At 46.8% G+C, this 19,564-nt stretch overlaps 1 protein-coding gene and 1 long non-coding RNA gene across 2 annotated transcripts; one reads left to right on the plus strand and one right to left on the minus strand.

Annotated features, from left to right (window-relative positions):
• Positions 1 to 1,967: 1,967 nt before the first annotated feature.
• On the minus strand, positions 1,968 to 19,318 carry RASL12 (RAS like family 12). The gene is made up of 6 exons (XM_020812160.3): positions 18,977 to 19,318; positions 17,917 to 18,049; positions 15,272 to 15,328; positions 7,582 to 7,655; positions 4,303 to 4,493; positions 1,968 to 3,274 (listed from the first exon to the last, which is right to left on the minus strand). The coding sequence occupies exons 2-6, from the start codon at positions 18,029 to 18,031 to the stop codon at positions 2,899 to 2,901; spliced, it is 813 nt and encodes a 270-aa protein (XP_020667819.3). The 5' UTR covers positions 18,032 to 18,049; positions 18,977 to 19,318; the 3' UTR covers positions 1,968 to 2,898.
• LOC144584567 (uncharacterized) lies at positions 4,493 to 6,714 on the plus strand. Its single transcript, XR_013538911.1, has 2 exons — positions 4,493 to 5,527; positions 6,297 to 6,714. It is a non-coding gene; the product is annotated as an uncharacterized LOC144584567 (long non-coding RNA).
• Positions 19,319 to 19,564: the final 246 nt, after the last annotated feature.

The raw sequence follows: 19,564 nt of genomic DNA on the forward strand, positions 1-19,564 counted from the left end.
CCTCTGTTTCATTGACCTGGGCAACTCAAGACATTTTGCTGCTTGAAGGAGAGAAAAGAATAAGAAGTACCCGGTTACTCTGGCATCCAGAGCAAAATCCTCCAAAGCTAATAAATAGCTAACAATCCGATTCCTTTTCATTCAAAGAGTCCTCCCATATCTGCCCCACAAGGATTTTCCTCCTCATCATCACTTTTTAAAAACCATCTAGACTAATACAAACTCCTACAGAATTTGGAAGCTTGCGTATTTCATGGATGTGTAGTTGATCCTAAGAAGGGTATTGCCCACCTCTGGGCTTTGGATTGTGTTTTCCCTTCCACGACACCCCAGGCACCCCATCGCAGCTGCCTGAGGAGGCAGTCACACCCTGCCTAATGGTAGGGCCGGCCCTTGTTGGGCCAAAGAGGGAAACGTGCACGCGGCATTCTTCCACTAGAGGGCTCCGTGTTCCTTCAGTCCATTCTATGGCCTTTCCGTACCGGAAAGTGGTATCTGTAAAGGGAAGGTAAAGGTTCCCCTTAACATTTAGTCCAATCGTGTCCGACTCTAGGGGGCGGTGCTCATCCCCATCTTCAAGCCGTAGAGCCAGCGTTTTGTCCGAAGACAATCTTCTGTGGTCACCTGGCCAGCGCAACTAGACATGGAACGCCATGACCTTCCCACTGAGGTGGTACCTATTTATCTACTCGCATTTTTACATGCTCTCAAACTGCTGGGTTGGCAGGAGCTGGAACAAAGCGACGGGAGCTCCCTCCGTCGCGTGGATTCGATCTTACGACTGCTGGTCTTCCGACCTTGCAGCCCAGAGGCTTCTGCGGTTTAACCCGCAGCACCAACACATCCCATGTAAAGGGAAGAAGGCATCATAAAACCCAAAGCAACACACACTTTTTAGTTCCATCGGTGGGCATCATGTGTTCATGCCCACACTCCCTGGCACATCGGTTTACCCGCCTCGTAGCTCCCATCTGTTACCTCTCACTCCTTGGGAAAACAGCTCCCACCCCACCAAATTATCTTTTTTCTTTAAAAAAAAAAAAAACCCTGTAGAAATCTTAGACAGAGCTTGGAAAGCTATGCAAAACGTCTGCAAATGTTTCGCAATTTATCCTGATTGTAAAATACATCACGGTTTATGGTGCTTTTAAATGGCAGAATATGTTTCTTCTAATGGGGGAAGCAGAGTGAAAAAGCCCTACCTAGCTGTATATTTGGGGCACCATCCAGAAGTCCTAATCAGCACCAGCTATGGCTGAATCTGTAAGCTGTTTCATTTGTGGCTTGTGCTAGCTGTTTAACTGTCACAGAACTACTTATTTATTTATTTATTTGATTTGATTTATACCCCGCCCATCTGGCCTAAAAGGCCACTCTAGGCGGCTACTTGATGGGTTGATGGGAAATGACCACTACCCCCTGTTCACATTCACAAGAATTCTTCATAGCCAGGTCTCAGGCTCCTGGTAATAATTAATAATTGCGTGCCATCAAGTTAATTCTGGCTTATGATGATCCAGGTAGAGAAGAGTCGGAAGTGGTTGACCCCCTCCCTTCTTCGGGGGGGGTGCCCTGGGTCTGTGCAGCTGGCCCAAGGCTACCCGGGCCAGCTCTTTTTCCTAAGAGGCCCAGTGGGGGAATCAAACTCCCTACCACTGGCTCTGCAACCAGATACGTAAATCACTGAACTATCGAGCCAGCTCCCTGCGTTTTGCTCTTGGACAGAAAGTGGGGTGGTGGGGAATCCCTCTTTTCCTCTCTCTCATAATGAGATTTCTCTGCATTAAATTCCCCACCCTCACCCCAAGAAATCTCATGGGATTTCTCAGAATTTTCTACTCGGTTATTTTTTTCTTTCTGAAAGAAATGGCAAAGAATTGCTAGGATTCCTGCACAGAAAGTCATTTTTTCCTGTGCATATGATTCACCAGAAAAAAATAAAAAAATAAATAAAGGCAACGCCAGGCTGTGTGGGATGATTAGAATTTCCGGGTACTAATGGCATCCTTGCTGTGCAAAATTCAACACGAATGGCATTAAACTGTGCCAACTTTGGCAGTTTCTCACACAGAGCAAGCAAAAAAAGAAAGAAAAGGGGAGTCATGAGGAAAAACAAGAGCAGGGGCTCATTTTTGCTGGAAACTGGGAATCGAGACCAGGCTGGGTGTGTGTGCGTGCACGTGTGTGATGAACACCAGTCTGCTGTAGATGCACAACAGCGGCAGAAAGAAATCACACACTTCCAGGGAGAGTCTGTCCCATTGCGTTGACAATTTCAGGGCTTCTTTTCGAGTAAACGTGGATGGGAGACGACGGGGTGGGTGGGAGTGAGAGATCACAGAAGCACCTTCTGGTCTTGGTCCTGCCCCGTACAGGAGCCTGTTGACAAGGACACGATGCTGTGTGATGATCACTGCGGAACTGTAATCCTCCCCCTTGAACATCTGCCCTTTCCAAAACGAGGGGGAGGAAGCTCCCAGTTTTTGGTCTGACATCTTTTGGTCTGAACTCTATCTGGCTGCTCCGTGTCCATATCCAAACCTTCCTGTACCCAAGGAGACATTTGCCAAGGTCCTGCACAACAGCTGAGCATATGAGGGGTGTGTGGGGACCGTGACTTGTGTCCCACGAAGAACGAGTGGGGTTTTGCCTCACTGGGACAACATACAGACGTTGTTTAACCACAGGAACAAAATGGCGGACATACCCCAACCGGGGAAGGTACAAGCAAACGGGCAGTTGGGTGGTTTAGACCTAGAGCATCCCCGGATCCTGCCCTTTCCTGCTTGGTTTGTCCAGAGAGTTTCTCTCAGCACGGTTTCTCCGGAGCCCATGGAGTTTCGTTGCAGTCCACGGTGTTTCTCTCAGAACGCCCGCCGGTGGCAGCCTCTTTCCCCCTTAAAAGATCTTAAAGCCCTTCAGCAAAGTCAGCGTTGGCGCTTTCCTCTTACTCTGAGCCCGTGAAGATTTCACGGTGACCACCTTGGCTTGGGCTATGGGAGGGATTTCTTTGTAGTTCACGGTGGCCAGGGTGTTATAGGTGCAGCCGTGCTTGGAGGCGACCGTGGCTGGAGGGACAAGATGGAGGGAAGGCTTCTCCTCAAGGATGAACAAGGGCCGGACCACCGTGTGCCTCTCCATCTCTCGCCTCACCTCCCGCACCACCTCATGGAAAATGTGCTGCACCGATTCAAAGTCTAGGCAAGCTGAAACTTCATAGAACAAGAAGCCATACTTGGTGGCGAGAGACAGCCCCTCAGCTTTGGTGACCTGCCTGTCAAAGAAAGCCAGAAACAGGAGTTACTCCGGTGTTGGTTTAAAATTTTATTCGCCCTCCTGTTTAACAAACAGTGCTCAAAACCAATGGACTCGGGAAATTTGCTGCCTGAAGCAAAACCCTGAATAGTGTCAACCCCAGCATAGAAACTCCCAGGGGAAGAGGAACGCCAGGAGACAGGTTAAGGACTGGCAGAATATTCTAGAAGACAAGGGACTTCAAGGATAAACCCCCTCAGATCTGGTGAAGGAGGCAGAAGAGAGAGCACCTGGATGGGTGATAGGAAATAAGGCAGAAGGGCAAGAAGAAAGTCTGAGGAAAACTCTTGCACACTCCAGACCGCTGAGTCAAAAGAGAGCCTACTTACTTAGCTCTAGCTTGGGTCTGAACACAAAATGGCAGCCCATTATACGGCCCCGTTGAGGCTGGAAATATTTGGCTATTTTTCAGGATTAGACAGGAATCAACAAAATCTTGGGAGTTAAGCCACTTTGGTAACTCTGTTTAAAATGCTCTTTTATACGCCTACGCCGCCTCATCCTTTGCGCACCACTCCAATAGAGCACACGCCCCATTTGCAAGGCCATGTCAAGATGGGAATGGCTCATTTTAGCCTTGGGCATTCTAGAACCTGAGAGGCCTGCCTTGGGCGGTCTAGAACCCGAGAGGTCTGCTTTGGGTCAACGAGGCCTACACAAGAGAAATCTTTGGGGGAGGCAGTGGAGACCACAAGGTAGAGGGGTGAGGTGTTCCACTTCACACACTTTGAATTTCATTTGCCAACCAGTTCCTTGGCTGCAGTCAGTGACTGAGGCTGGGATCCTGTACGGGCAATCTTTTTGTGCAACGGCCCCCTTGCGCCGGTGGTATGACCTTTAAGAAGCTTGCCTATGGAGAGTACCCAGTGCCTCCTCATGCAAGTGGAAGTCCAGTCGGGTCAAATGCAGTCTCTGCCAGGAAATCTAGCCAACTTGGGTCCGTGGAACATCGTGCTCCACTGCCAGACCACAGGATTCCACCATTACCTGTATTGTTCCATGTCCAACTTGTTCCCCACCAGGAGAACCGGTGATTCGTGCTGTGCATTCTTCAGATGGAGGGCAATGATGTCCAGGTATGTCTGGCATCCCTCAAAGCTTTTCCGGTTATCAATACTGTAGACCACAATAAATGCATGGGCCCAATCCAGATACCGCTCACAGCTGACAGGTGCATCCTAGCAGAAAACCGCAACAGTTAACAGCCTCTCACCCTCTAGTAGCAAAGTCCCTTGCCACACCCTGATTGGAATACATACACCAACTATATATGTTGCATGGAGAAGGATATTCTTTTGATTGTCCTTTGCATCTACAATTTAGCCCCACAGATTGAGGGATTCAAGCAATTTTGGTCAAAGAAATGCAACACCATGTAGTGATCTCAAACTGTGGGGTAAGAGTGGCATACAGACTGGTACTCTTAGGCTCCCTTCCTTCTTTTCTGGGTCTGTTCCTGATTCTTCCTCCTCCTCCAGCAAACCAGAGCATTATACTGCATATGTGAGCCATTAATCCAGCTGCAGGAGTTTCTCTATCTAAGTTTAGATCGTGTGTCCTCCTGCACTATCTCTAAATAAATTTTCCAAACGAATAGCTTTTCCTCTGTCCCCTCTTTCTCCTCTTTAGTAGCTTTAAGATTCTTCTTGAATAGTCAGAAGTTTTCCACTAGGCTACTCCATTCTGGAGGATTAAATCCCAAAATAATCCTAATAATTTTTTTTTTTGCTACAGTCTGTAAGTTTCACTAGGGGAAACATGAGCTCAAGAGTTAGGACACAAGGCAAAACAATTATCTGTCTCTTTAATCTGCCCAAATGGCGTGTTTATTTTTCCATGGCCACAGAGCAGTCAGCAAAACAGCAACACACACAAAAGCGAATCCTTCGAGGTTGCTGAAACAACAGAGTGAGTCAAGTATTCAGGAACTGAGTCCTGCCCGTTCTCAGAGCAACATAAAAAGAACACTGGGACGGATCCTGTTACAGAAAAGCTCCAGATTAGATGCTTATCGGCCTTTCCTCCTGAGCCCGGTGCTTCAACCCTCTGTTGCTTTGCTCGCTTTTGCGTCCATTGCTCCAAACGCCCGAGGAGACCCACAGCAATAGGACCCCTGCAGCTGGCCGTGCTTTCAAAAAGGCTAGGGTGCGATTCGGTCGGGGACATGAAGAGTCCTGCCTTGGGCCGAGGAACTTGCGAAAACCACGCACGGGTCAGTGTGTTCCGTTCCTCTAGGAAGGAAGGCGTTCAAGGCCAACCCTGGCATTGATTTCTTTAATCTCTAGTTCAGCTTTCATTCCATTTCACTTCTTTATGAAAAGAAGGCCTGTTTCAGGGACTAGAGAAATCGGACCATCAGTAACACTAGTTTCTGTTGGAGTTTTATCTCCAGGTGTGCATGCCGTCCATAGTTTGAGTGACTGGGAGGGATTTTTCTGGGCTCGGATAATTTTCTAACTATCTGGCACCAATCAACTGTTCCTTCCAGTTTTTTGACATTCAAAGAGATGGTTGGTGGCAGTTGTTTGTTGCTGTTGATCTGTTCAGTCGGTTGTTAGTATATGTGCAGTAAACACAAATTTGTAATTTCAAGCAACTGAAAGTAAAGAAATGCCGCTGAGTGACTTATTGAGTTATTAAGTCCCAGTTCTTTTTGAGTGCTAGTCCATCTACTACACCTCACTGGCTCTCATTAATGTTTATGCTTTCACCATAGCGATTGATGTTCATGTTATACTATATTATCCAACCTCACTTCTCATTGTCCCGCTTCTCAAATAGATAGGTTATAGCAATACAATATGGGGATTGGTGTCAACATGAGTGCACTGTGCTGAAAGCAAACTCCTCTTTGGATTCTGGCTTTGAGGACCAGAGATTTTAATTCCAAGGTCCATCATTCGTGGTTTTTCCTTTCTGAAAGATCTTTCTGTTTTGTTTATTACTGGAAAATATTTGATCCTTACCTACTTTAATTTTAGGGCTCCGACTAAAGAGTCTTCTGAAGAAGAATACGATTCAGGAGTAGAAGAAGAGAGTTGGACTCGACAAGCAGATGCAGCAAACAATTAAATAATGTCAGATTGTTCTGCAGAAAATGCACTTAAATGTTTTTATTTTGAGACCACACTTGACTTTGCCACCTATTAATAACATTGGATCTCTCTTGAATAGAATACATGATCAAGAAATGGCAGCGTTAATGGAAAACAGATCATGTATTTTTTTTTTTGCAACATCACATTGATTTATTCAGTGGACTTGGACTTCAGCAACATAATATTCAGAAATGAACTGTATATTACACTTTGTTCAATTTTGAAAAACAAAGTTACTTTTTTTACTGCTGAGATTAAGCAGGGGGAAGGTCTTTGCATAAACACTTCCTCTTCTGCAAGATTCGCCTGTTTTTTCCTTTCTGAAACATCTTTCTCTTTTATTTGTTACTGGAAAATATTTGATTCTTACCTAATTTAATTTTAGGGCTCCAACTAAAGAGTCTTCCGAAGAAGAATACAGTGGTGCCTCGCTTTATGATTGCGCCATTTAATGATGAAACCGCATTACGATGAACTTTTTCGATCGCTTTTGCGATCGCAAAACGATGTTGTTTCCTATGGAGGAATTTCGCTTTGCGATGATCGGTTCCCTGCTTTGTTAACCGATTCTTCGTAAAATGACGATTTTCCAACAGCTGACTGGCGGTTTCAAAATGGCCCCCCGCTGTTTTCTGGGACGGATTCCTCGCTGCACAGGCATCGAAAATGACCACCCTATGGAGGATCTTCGCTGGACGGTGAGTTTACAGCTCTTTAGAACACATTAAATGGGTTTTATTGCATTTCAATGGGTTTCTTCTTTTCACATTACGACATTTTCGTTCTACAGCGGTTTCGCTGGAACGAATTTACGTCGTAATACGAGGCGCCACTGTAGGATTCAGGAGCTTGCCAAGACTTGGGTTTACATTTCAAGGGGATGTTTTCTGTGCTATACACCGGTGGGGGGGGGGGGGAAGATCTAGGTTCTCCAGGTGTTTTTGGGCTTAAGTCCCAGCATTAAGAAGCCTGGCCAATCGGAGATGATGACAGGAGTTGTGGGGTCCCAAGTATCTGGAGGGCTAAAGATCCCCTCCTCTCTCCCCTCCATGACAACGAGGCCTACCTGGCGAAGCTTTTTTAATGGCCCTTCTAAAGACCACAGCATCTCTGACAAGCCATTCAATGCACCAGTCTAACTGGTACCCAAAGGGCTCTCCTCCGTTACCTGGTCAGCCGTATCCATCACCTTCAGCAGAACCGGTTGCTGGTCTACCACCTCTTCCGAAGCATACGTATCTTCTGCAAGACAAAGGCTGTTCAAGTAGGCAAAAGACGGCTTGGGAAACGGGCCCGCTTCTCCTCTCCCTGAACCTGAACCCTCTGCCTTTTGGGGAACATGTCAGTCACAAGGAACACTCTCCCAGGTCAGAAGGGAGTCTAGCGTACGGCCTTCTATCTGGCTGCCTGGGGACAAGGATCGCAGATCAAGGGACAACTCAGTTGAAACCTGATGCCCTGGCAATGCCTTCGTCTCCATTGTCTCCATGGAAGGCACCTGGAAGCTCAAAGCGAGTCCCAGCAGATCATGCCCAGCCCTGCCTTGTACCTGGGGGCAGGTGTTTCACTGACCTTATTCTACTGCATCTATTTTTTGTTGTTGTATGCTCTCAAGCCGCTTTCGACTCATGGTGACCGTACGAATGAGCCATCTCCAAACTCTCCTGCCCTCAGCCGCCCTGCTCAGCTCTTGTAGACTCAAGCCTGTGTTTTCCTTTATGGAACCAGACCAGTTGGCCTTCCTCTTTGCCTGCTGCCTTCCACCTTGCCCATCGTTACTGTCTTTTCCACAGAACCCTGCCTTTTCAAGACGTGCTCAAGGTAGGACAGCCTCAGTTTCAACATTTTTGCCTGTAGAGAGAGTCTGGGCTTAATTTGATCTAGGACCCACTGGTTTGTCTTTCTGGCAGTCCCAGGGTATCTACAAAGCTCTCCTCCAGCACCACATTTCAAATCAACCATCGCCCCCCCTTCAGGTTTCTTAACAGTCCAGCTTCCCGATACTTCAAGCTTAAAGTGGCCTCATCACCGTGCAGTGCAAAACTATCAACTGTTTGCCGGCTGTTGTAAGTTAAGACATCACTGGATGTGACAAATAAACTAAACCAGAGAGGGCCATAGGCAGATAAATGCATAGGCTGAGACATCTTGTTTCCTGTTGTCTTTTCTAAGTATACAGTGCTGATATACAGACTGCTTTCTACACTTAGACTTCATTTATTCTTTCTTCTGTTGAGTCAGAGAAACTTGTTCTCCTTCATTAGAGAGAGGAACTGGGTCTCATTTTCCACCATGACTGCTTGCATACATTCCTGCACCAAAGCCATCATCAAGACATCAATCTTATCCTGTTCCCCAACCTAAGTGAAATATTCTGACACTTATTGGACAGACAGGAAGGCTGGACTCTGAGCACAGGTTTGCCTCTTAGGGAGAAAGTGGTTAGAAGTGTTCCCTGCATGTTTCCTTATACTGATCTTTTGGTCCAGAAATCTTGTTGGTATCTATTGTGCAGCAGAAACCAGGGGTCATGTTGCCTAACTGGTCATGCACTTGAAGGGGTCAAATTAATACATATAATATGTACAGTGGTGCCTCGCATTATGATGTTAATTCATACCAGTGAAATCACTGTAGAACGAAAACATCGTAAAGCGAAATTAAAAAGCCCATAGAAACGCATTAAAACCTGTTTAATGCGTTCCAATGGGCTTAAAACTCACAGTCCAGCGAAGATCCTCCATAGGGCGGCCATTTTGGCTGCCTGTCTTGCGAGGAATCCATCCCTAAACACAGCGGGGAGCCATTTTATTTACCCGGTGGCCATTCTGAAAGCGCCAATCAGCTGTTGGAAAATCGTCGTTTTGCGAAGAATCGGTTCCCGAAGCAGGGAACTGATCATAGCAAAGCGAAAAAACTCCATAGGAAATATCGTTTTGCGATTGCAAAAAGTTCATCGTTATGCGATTTTGTCGTTTTACGAAGCGATCGCAAAGCGAGGCGCCACTGTATATTTTAGCCTAACCATAGCCACCTTGCTTTCTGTAACTTGCCTTGCAACATGAATGTTTAAACCTATTGTATCAGGCTTTCTGCTTGGCAGATAAGAATAGCCAAAGGAGGGAGGCTGCCTGAATTGCTGTTGCTTGCAACTAACTAGAGAATGTGTCCTTGGTCAGTGATAAGGGCTCTGGGAGTCTAACCGCCTGGCACAGGGAGAGATGTACAAACCCTCCTTGCCTCCCCCTTCTCATTTAAAACTTATAAAAGTATATTCTGTAATGAGCGTGGCGCGCTTCTTCTCCACAGGTTTCTGCGAGTGAAGTTTGCGACTCTTTGCTTGCTTTCATCTGAAAATAAACGAAACATCTATTGGATCTCTCTGTCTCTTGCTGATAGATTTAATGCATTAGAGACGGGCAAAAAGCAACAGGAAATAGTCTTGGCCCGCCTCACACTCAAGTCGCATCCCTGGAGGAATGATGGGGAGCGGACAGAAGGTGAAAACTAGGTTCACACATGTTATTTCACAATAGGATTCTGACCGTCCACGCTAATCCCTTTAAATGAAAGCTCCAAATTTACAGAAGGGCCCGGGAGAGAGTCCAGACACTTCCACGGCACTTACTCTCCTGGGTTACCTCCAGAACTCGTTCTCTCCTGCCTTCTCCTACACCCAGCCTCTTCCCTGCCCAGCCTCTGGATGCTACTCAAAAGCAGCCGCCTGCCAAGAATTTCTCCTGCAAGAGAGTATCTCAGCTTTCATGTCCCTGACATGCTGACCGAGGCCTTGGGAAGCCTGCGCTCTTCTTCATGGTTCTTCCTTCTGAGGCACCCAATAAACAGAAAACAAAGTTGAGCTGCCTTACACCGAGTCAGACCCTTGCCCCGACTAGGCCAGTGTGACCTACATGGAGCTTTTCAAGCTTCCAGGTGGATTTTTTCCCCTTCCAGTATGTTAATATAATGCTTGTGCAACTTCTTCTTTCTTTTAATATTAGCATCCTCACTGTTTTTAGCTTTTAAATATTATCTTTTAAACTGCCTTGGGTCCTTTTAAGGAGAAAGGCAGGGTAAAAATATTTTGAATCAACTCATAGAGAAATGATCGAGGGCCAGCCCTTGCAGGACTCTGAAGGACCTCTCCCCGCTTCAAGGGAACAATACAAAGGGGCAGCTGCACTTATTAGAGTCGGAATGGACCGTGTGCCTCATTTCTTCAGGAGATGCCTGTCTGGAAATGCAAGTCAGGCTTAAAGGCTTCGAAAACAGGGTATATCATCCTTTCAGTTCCGGCTTTCTGGTTTCGGTTCTGGAGATCTGCTGAAGCAACGCTATCAAGCAATTGAAAAGAAAAAGAAATAAAGATCCCGGCCTTACAACATCTGGTTAGGGTGTAACATCTGCTTTGGAGTGTTCTCTTTCTTGCCCCAAGCTTTGCCATGCCCAGCCTCAAGCGGAATTCCACTCAAGCTCAAAAGCTCACCTGCTTTTGAAGATATTGTGGCCGAATTCAAGCACTGGGTTTTGGATTAAAGAAAGAAACTGGCCATAGACTTTTTTTTTTTTGCTTATGCAACCACACAGGCATTTGCCCCCTCTTGCAGGCTGACCTCTCCACGAGAGATCTTGCACCAGCTACAAAATGGCATATGTGGCCAGTTGTACATGGCATGAAGGGGAGCCACCCCAAAAGAAATATACATGTTGATGCATGCATTTATCTCTAAGTGGCTTTTGGGTGGGGTTTATACAATCCTTAGCTACAGGTGGAATACTGTGGTGAGCAATGGGACACAGAGACACTATGTTGGAGAGCAGCAAAACGTAGGCCGGCCTACTGCTCTCGGGTGCAGGCAGAGAAGGCGGCCCTCTCGCCAATGTTACAAGCAGATCCAGCTGCTATCAGAAACAGCCTCTGTCCTGGTGTGTGGGCGCAGGCGGGACCTTGGCCTCAGGCGGCAGACTACCTTGGGCTAGCCTGACATGGCCAGCTTTGGACATTCTTGTCCCACCGCCTGCCTGGACTCCCTCATGAAAGCATGACAATAATGACCTTCAAAAAAGAGGAAATTCTCTCCTGTTGCAACTAGAAAGCATTCTCTGGCCGTTCTCCTCCCCCTTCTTCTTTCCTGTTGACCGCGGAATCCATGCCCCGTGACTCATCAAGGCAGATCTTTCTCAGTGTAACATTTTCTCAGGGATTTCAGACACGGAGGGACAGAATCTAACTCTTCTTTCTTCTCTGAAACCATGTTCGTTATCAAGATGAGAAGAAGAGCGAAAATTTGGCCACCTGACCGATTCCACTTAAGATGCCTTAAGAGAGGTTTACGGTTCCTTTCCGTTCCTATCTCGTTTAACTTTTGGAGAAATCATTCACAATTCTTTGCCGTCTCTCGTGAGGCCGGCCTGTAAAAACAGTTCTGAAGGACTGAACGCAACCAGTGGAAAAATATGCTGAGAATATTTAGCACTGGCAGCACAAAAGAAAACGTGAATATGAGAGTTTGGCTAGACTCTGGTTGTTTTCGTTTTGAGAAAGACTCCTGCCAGACGCAACACTCTTTTTTTTATTGCACATTTATGAATTCAGATGAAACCGGGCCACATCCATGTAGCATGAAGCAGACACAGGGAAAGAGAGGGGAGTGATGTGATAAACAAAAACGTCCATTTGGCATTTCTGTAGAAAGTGGCAAGGATAACGTTAAAGCTAATGCTGCTTTTTGGAGCAAAACATGGAAATCCATGGAAAAGGGATGGGCTGCCTATGATCTGTAAAAGTCATCCAGGAGAGGAGATTGAGTGCCTGCAGTCGTCAAAACAGATGAAGTTGCCAACGTCCATTCTTCAGTTCAGGTATAATAAAAACGGTACACAGTCTCCGGCTGTGGTCACAACTTGCAAGAAGAACCACATCTAAGCATCACTGAAATCCATTTTGATTTTATCGTTCATGCAACATAAGGGCAAAATCGATTTATATATGATGCCAAACCGAGTTTTTTTTTTCAATTGGCCAGCAGGGTATTTTTTTTAAAAAAAAATACTTTGCTTCTAAAATCGATTGAGTTCAATGTGGTTTTGTGCAAATGAACCAATTTCAGCCATGTAGATGCCCAAACCGGTTTAAATTACCAGAAATAAACTGATTTCCATTCAGTGTATGCGAATGCAGCTACCACATGACTTGAACCTGATTTTTAAAAAGTCTGAATAGAAATGGATTCAAATTGCCAGTGTGGCCACAGCCTCAATTTCAACATCTGGCGACTTCCCAGGGTTTTCTAGGTAGAAAGTATTCGGGAGTGGTTGACCATTCCCTTACTCTGGGGGCATCCTGGGACTGTACAGCTTGCCCAAGGTAACCCAGGCTGGCTGTTCTCCCAGGAGGCACACGTAGGGAACTGAGCTCTTAATGCTGCTGCTCCACCTTACTGAGCTAGCCAGACAGATAAACTAGATAGAGAGATTTTAAATGTTGAAACCGTGGCACGCAGTAGATGTTTGTTCGTTAGCGCACACGGGGAGAAACCAGCAAAGAGACGAGCAAAGTCTGGCATCTTCTAAATGCTGGCATCCTGGGTCAAAGCCATCATCACCCCACCATAGTTGCAGCTGTGGATCCTGGTCTAAATTTATAAACAAGAACTGGGGAAGTGCTGTTAAAAGTCGTTTGCGATCCTGGTTTGGGCAAGCCATGCAAGAATGTCTGCTGGGAAAGCAGGGAGAGGCTTGTTCAGATACAATGACTACGTATTTTTAGTTTTCTAAGAACCAGGAGGGCAGGAAGAAAACGGGACCATGGAAAAGAAGGCGAGGGCTGCCAGAAGGCGAAGATCCGGCCGCTTACATTGTGGTTTGGCTGTTGCATCTGAACCGGGACGCTGCCCCATTTGCTACGCTTCCTTTGAAGATGGGTCCGTAGCCCACATTGGCTCACGAAGGGTAAAAGAGAGCACGGCGGATGAAATGGTGGGAGGATCTACTAAACAAATAACGCAACAAACCAGTAGCCTTCCTTTTCCTTTCTGTACAGTCAGTGTTTTTCATCTCTGCTTTTCTTGGTATGTGCTCTAAACCTGGACCCTTGTTTTGAACAACAGGCAAACGGCCATGCGCACAGAACGCAGCCCACTTAAAATACCTTAGGACATTTCCAGACAAACCCTCCCTGCTTCCCCAAGAGGCAGAAAAGGCATTGGCCGCTAATATTCCCCCAGAGACCTGAGGATCAGGCCAATTATTTTCTGCTCTCTTCTTACTGAAATTTTCCAGGATGGGTTATTTTAGGCTCTTTTTTTTGGCCTCTGATGACTCTCTGTTGAGGACTGGCAGGCACAACTCTTACGAGGGGGGGGGGGGAAAGCACCCGGTTCAGTGCTATTCTTTATCATGCTGCCCTCATTGGCATTTGATCAGGTCCATGTCATTATTACACCTCACTTCTGCGCTTTTTGGGTCTCCTTGGAAGTCTTGTATTACTGTGTTGCAGGGATGGAGATTAGAATATAATCCTAGAATAATCTTCGAATATTTTAGAACGGCAGAACCAGAGGGGATCCTATGAATCCCTGAGTCCAGCCCGTCACAGAGGCATGGGGGGGGGGGGAACCAAACTCCCAACCTCAGCCAGATACCTAAACCACTGAGGTAAAGAGACTGCCTGTTTTAAAGAGAGGCTGTCACACACACCCCCAGTTCCCCTGTTTGTTCTTCTACACATTTAATCAACTTGTGTACTGTTACTATTCTCACTTCTGGGGACGTGGTGGCGCTGCGGGCTAAACTGCAGAAGCCTCTGTGCTGCAGGGTCAGAAGACCAGCAGTCGTAAGATCGAAGTGAGCTCCTGTCGCCTGTCCCAGCTCCTGCCAACCTAGCAGTTTGAAAGCATGTAAAAATGCGAGTAGATAAATAGGTACCTCCACGGTGGGAAGGTAAAACAGCGTTCCCTAGTCACGCTGGCCACGTGACAAAGGAAACTGTCTTCGGATAAGCGCTGGCTCTACAGCTTGAAAATGGGATGAGCACCGCCCCCTAGAGTTGGACATGACTGGACTAAAAATATCAAGGGGTAGCTTTACCTTTACCTTATTCTCACCTCTAACTTTGACTATCTAGCTCTTTCTCTAACCTCTAAAATCCTAACTCTAAATCCAACACATCCCTAACTGAAATCCTTAACTGATACAGTGGTGTCTCGCTTAACGATTGCCTCGTTAAACAACGAAACCGCTATACAATGACTGTTTTGCGATCACTTTTGCGATCACAAAACGATGTTTTAATAGGCAACATTCGCTTCCCACCGATCGGTTCCCTGCTTCGGGAACCAATTTTTTGCTAGACGATGTTTTTAAAACAGCTGATTGGTGGCTTCAAAATGGCCACTCGCTGTGTAAAATGGCTCCCCGCTGTGTTTTTGGACGGATTCCTTGCTTTACAGGCACCGCAAATGGCCACCCCTATGGAGGATCTTCGCTGGACGGTGAGTTTTCAGCCCACTGGAACGCATTGAACGGATTTTCAATGCGTTTCAATGGGATTTTTATTTTGCTTAATGAGGATTTCTCTCTACAGCGATTTCGCTGGAATGAATTATCCTCGTTAAGCGAGTCACCACTGTATCCCTAACTGAAGTCCCTAACTGATCTTTAACTGTCTTCCATTCTCTTCCTTGGTTCCGCCCCTTCTGTTCAACCATCGGTTGCTAACTCAGGGTTCCATTGTGATGGACAGGAGTGGTTACTGACCTGTCCGTCACAGAGGCCAATGTGGGAGAAAAAGGCACATCATAGAGGGAGAGGAAGGAACAGAGGGGAGGGAAAACAAGAGTAATGTAACAATGTCTTACCTAGATTAGGATCATATTCACTTATGAACCTCTTAGTTAGAAACTTCACTGTCAGTGCTATAAAAAAAAGCAAGAAAGAGCTGCTTAGTACTTCTGGGTCCCCATGCAACAGCAAAAGTAACGTTAAACCACAAGATCTCAGTTTTGTGACCACAGAAATCAAAGTTTTGGACCCTATCCTTCAAAGACTCTATAAATCTGATTTCTGCAGCTCCAGCTGAACCTTAGCTCTTACAGCCTTTTAAATCATCCCTTATTTGTTCCACGATTCAGCCCCTTTTCCACTTGGGTGGATTATACAGATTATCAGCAAATCCCAAAGTAAACATGTTCCCTTACCATTGACTCCCAGTGTTACCGTACCAGTCAAGACACTGGAGCTTATTCCACTTTTCCCTCCTTCATTTTTGGCCTCTTTTTGGTGGAAATTTAAAAGGCAGCTGAAATTACAGGAAACTAATGGGAAAGAATAATGTCTGGCACCTTCCTGGTTCACCTAAAAATACAAGGTGCCTGCAGGATCACAACCTGGCCTAGAAGCATTCCATGTGAGTTCAACGCAGGTAAACTTTGGCCACCCGTTTGCGTTCTTCAGCTCTTTGAAATTCTTGCTTCCAACGGGTTCATGCAACTTTCTCAACTGCGCTGGCCACCGAGACATTCCAATGATGTTTCTTTTGGAACCTTGCTTTCTTTATTTTTGTGGCATAAATGGAAACACTTGACTCTCTCTGGGACATATTTATCAGTGTCAAGACTTGCTCCAAGACCTGGTCTCTTTGAGCAAATGCCCAGAATCCAAGGCCATGGTAGAGGCCAGGACTTATACCTGCTCTGAGCAATCCCTTGTTCTCATTGTAAACAGAAAAAGAAAAAGGATTCATGCAGGCCCTCGATGGCCCTCCTCTCTCTTTTTCTGTTTCTTAATTCTTGTAAAAGCCAGGTTTTGATCTATTGCCAGAAGGAGGAAAGGTTGATCATTGCAGGAACCCTTCTTACTCCAAAAAGCCAACAAAAGGATGATGGGGGTTGTTCAGAAAATCAATGATTTGGGGGTTGTTCAGAAAATCAATGACTTTTTCATGGCCTTAGCACAAGTGCCCAACAGAAGCTAGTGAGTTCATTAGTTTTTTAAGGAAAGCCGCAAAATGGAGACAGAATCAGTGCAATCTTGCCCTGCAGCACTGAAAAATGTCACACTCCCAACACTGTATCTGGCTGTAATAACTTCCAGCAGGGCTGGTTTCCGACAGAATTAGGGGATGGGACATGTATCCTGGAACAAATTTACTCCTGAGTATGTTCCAAGCGGCTGATTTAAATCAGGAGGTTGGTAGGGTTGCTGAGTAATTTATTGACTGCAGTCATCTATCGCTCTTTCTTTGAGAAAATATGTTGTCCAGGTAAACAGCCACTCAGATATTTATTGTGTTGACACTTGCTTTGGATCAGGGCAAAACGGGGCCAAGTGAGAAGACGGTGGATCAGGGACTGGGCTCATATTTTCTCTCAGGGGTGGGCCTTCTGCATCCTTCCAGAGGTTGCTCGACTGCCGCCCCCCCCCCCAGCGTCCCTTCCCATGAGCGATGCCAGCTACCACTTAGGAGAGTGGCAGTCCAACAGGAACTGGAGGGTTGACAGCCCTCTCCTGCATTTACATGCAGGAGGGCTCAGGTTTGCAGTGTATCTGCTCTACCCAGTTGTATCCTGGTTTGATACCCCTTTAACCATCATGGCTTCATCCTTTGGAGTCCTGGAATCTGTAGTCTGGAGAGGTACACAGACCTCTTTGCTACTGTTCATGCCGTGGACCTGATTTCTCTAGGGAAAAATTCTAAGTACCTTCCAAAACCTCAGGATTCTACAGAATGAAGGAAATGAACTAGGATGTGATTATGGCCAGTTTGTGTCACCTCCACATTAGAAAGCAATGTAAGAAAAAGCAAGGAATAGGTGGTAAGATGCAGGACAACAAAACCATCAGGTGTATTCCTTTGCATGCCCACGGTTAAGTATCTCATCCCAGAGGTTTGCTTGTGAAGAGATTTACAGTAAGTCCCTCCAAGTCTGCTAATTTTTAGTGCCCCGCTAGAGCTGTTCTGCTTCTACGCAGATGCATGAAAAAGAACTGTAGATCACTGTCCTCCCCATTTTTACCCTCACAACTGTCTTGTGAAGTAGGACAAGATAAGAGAAAGAACAAGGTCGCCCACCATCACCTAGTGAGCTTAATGACCAAGTGGGGATCTGAAACTAGACCTCCCCAATTTTAGGGAGAAACTAGACCATACGTCTATCATGTTTTTAAAAGAGGTGCTCCCTCAACTGAAGAAAGACATCTCTTGGTCCTGGCCAGTAACTTCCCTCAGCTGTACAGCTTGCATTTAGTACACTTTGTTTTGGGATTGACGATTGGAAAGATTTCATTCTGGGGCATGTGTCTCCGAAGAATCTCTCTTGTGGGAAGGAAAACTGGTTAACAGCAAGGAATATAGTCTACTCGTTAATGTCTAGGTTGACCCCGAATTGAGCACTCTGCTACACTACACTGCCTAGTAGAACGGCCTCTGGAATAGGCCCACATTCCTGGCTCCAGCTCAGAGGAGCCGCTGTACTGTACATCACCCCCCTCTCTCTCTCCTCACCTGATTTCCCCGATCCTTGACATCCTAAGATGGCCACATTGCATTCTGGAAGGCTGTGGAAATGGCGCTCATTAGTACAGGAGGGAGTCCGAGGCTTGCCAAACATGGACGTCATCCCGAGACTGGATCAAAACTAGAAAATTAGAGAACAGGTACCAATAATACTGTTTCAAAAAACCATAAACAAAGCAAGCGACAAAGAACGGGTCACAAACACAGGAGCCGGCTCGACCCGGAGTCATCGCATTGGCGCTCCACACCCAATATGGCGCACTACAGGTTTGATACCCAAACACCACTTTTGAGCACAAAGAGTGCTCAAAAGTGGGATCCAAAGCCGAGAATCCTTCTTGCTTGTCTGTCCTTACCACCCGATCTATGGTTAATCCTGAGGCTTGGGAGCCTGAAGATTAGAAATACATCGCCATGGGATTCCTCCTCAGTGAAATTCTCACCAAGCCCTTCCCTGATGGACTGTTGGGTTTGAGCGGAAAGGAGCACCACGGCTTGAAATGCATGCAGCTCACCTACTTTGGCAAACTGGAACGCTCTAATTGTGCAAAATCCTAATCTATTAAAATCAGGGTCCTGGGAGCATTTCAGCTGCCTGCAAAGCCTGACGGAGGAGTAGAGGTGACGGCGGGACAAATGCACACACCCTGGAGAGCCAAAGAAAGCACCCCCACGACTCGTGGCTGTCTGGTGCCTTCTTTAGCCTCCCAAAACCTACCCTTTCCTTCCTGTCTCAGATCCACCGGAACGCATTCCGCTGGACGGCTGCTCCTTTTGCCCCACGTAGCTGCTTGCAAACCCTCCTCACAGATTTCTCTGTGCTTTGCAGTTGGAACACCAACAGGGCCAGCCTTGGGAACCCATCGCGCTCCGTAAATGCACCAGGTCTGGCTTACTACGTTGTGCTAAAAGCAGTACGCTTGGGCTCATTGAAGGATTTGGTGGAGGGAAGGTTCAGCGCATGGGGTTCAAAGGACCTGCTTCCACTGCTAGGAAAAGAGAGAGAGAAAGAGAGAGAGAGAAAGAAAAGGAGAGGGAACCAACTCACCTTCAGATGAGAGCTAAATTGCCATGAGACGATGCAAGAAGGAGGGGAGGCCACTTGCCAGCCACACACAAAAGGCGCTGCTCCTTCGGGCTGCTTGATCGGTCCTTTCCAGGGCTGCTCCAGAAGGGAACTGCAGGGAGTCAGCAAAGGGGCGCCCTCCTCGCTCCACCACTGCCGACTGGGAAGCAGTGGCCAGCTCCCTCCCCACAGCGGCAGCAGGTCGCCTGGATGTGACTTGAATGAATGAGGCCGAGGAGAGAGAGAGAGAGAGAGAGAGAGGACCTCCTGCGCTCCTTTTGCCAGCTGACGTCCAGCCAAACTCCTTGTAAGGGAAGCTGTTGCAGCCTCTCTTGGCCTCCGAAGGACATGGTTTCCCATCAGCAAAGGGCAGGGAAGAGGCAGGGGGGGACCTTTCCTTCGGGAGGGAGGGAGGGAAAACATTGAAGATGACTGGTGGCGGGGTTGGGGGGGGAGGAATCATTCTTCCTGGCTCTGTTTGTGAAGTGGAATAAACAGCAGATCCTTCTTAGATCTCGTCTGGGTAATTGCAACTGGATGGTAAGGAACCACATTTAAGGTATGGACTTG

This window comes from Pogona vitticeps, chromosome 12 (assembly GCF_051106095.1).
Source record: "Pogona vitticeps strain Pit_001003342236 chromosome 12, PviZW2.1, whole genome shotgun sequence".
NCBI classification, from domain to species: Eukaryota; Metazoa; Chordata; class Lepidosauria; order Squamata; family Agamidae; genus Pogona; species Pogona vitticeps.

Bases quoted from the DNA above. Each gene is read 5' to 3' on its own strand.
- RASL12 (XM_020812160.3), bottom strand. From the start codon at position 18,031: ATGACGTCCATGTTTGGCAAGCCTCGGACTCCCTCCTGTACTAATGAG. The intron at 15,329-17,916 runs GTGAGGAGAGAG...TTTTTTTTATAG, and splicing joins TCAAGGATCGGGGAAATCAG to CACTGACAGTGAAGTTTCTA. The intron at 3,275-4,302 runs GTAATGGTGGAA...TTTCTTTGACAG, and splicing joins TTGGACATGGAACAATACAG to GCAGGTCACCAAAGCTGAGG.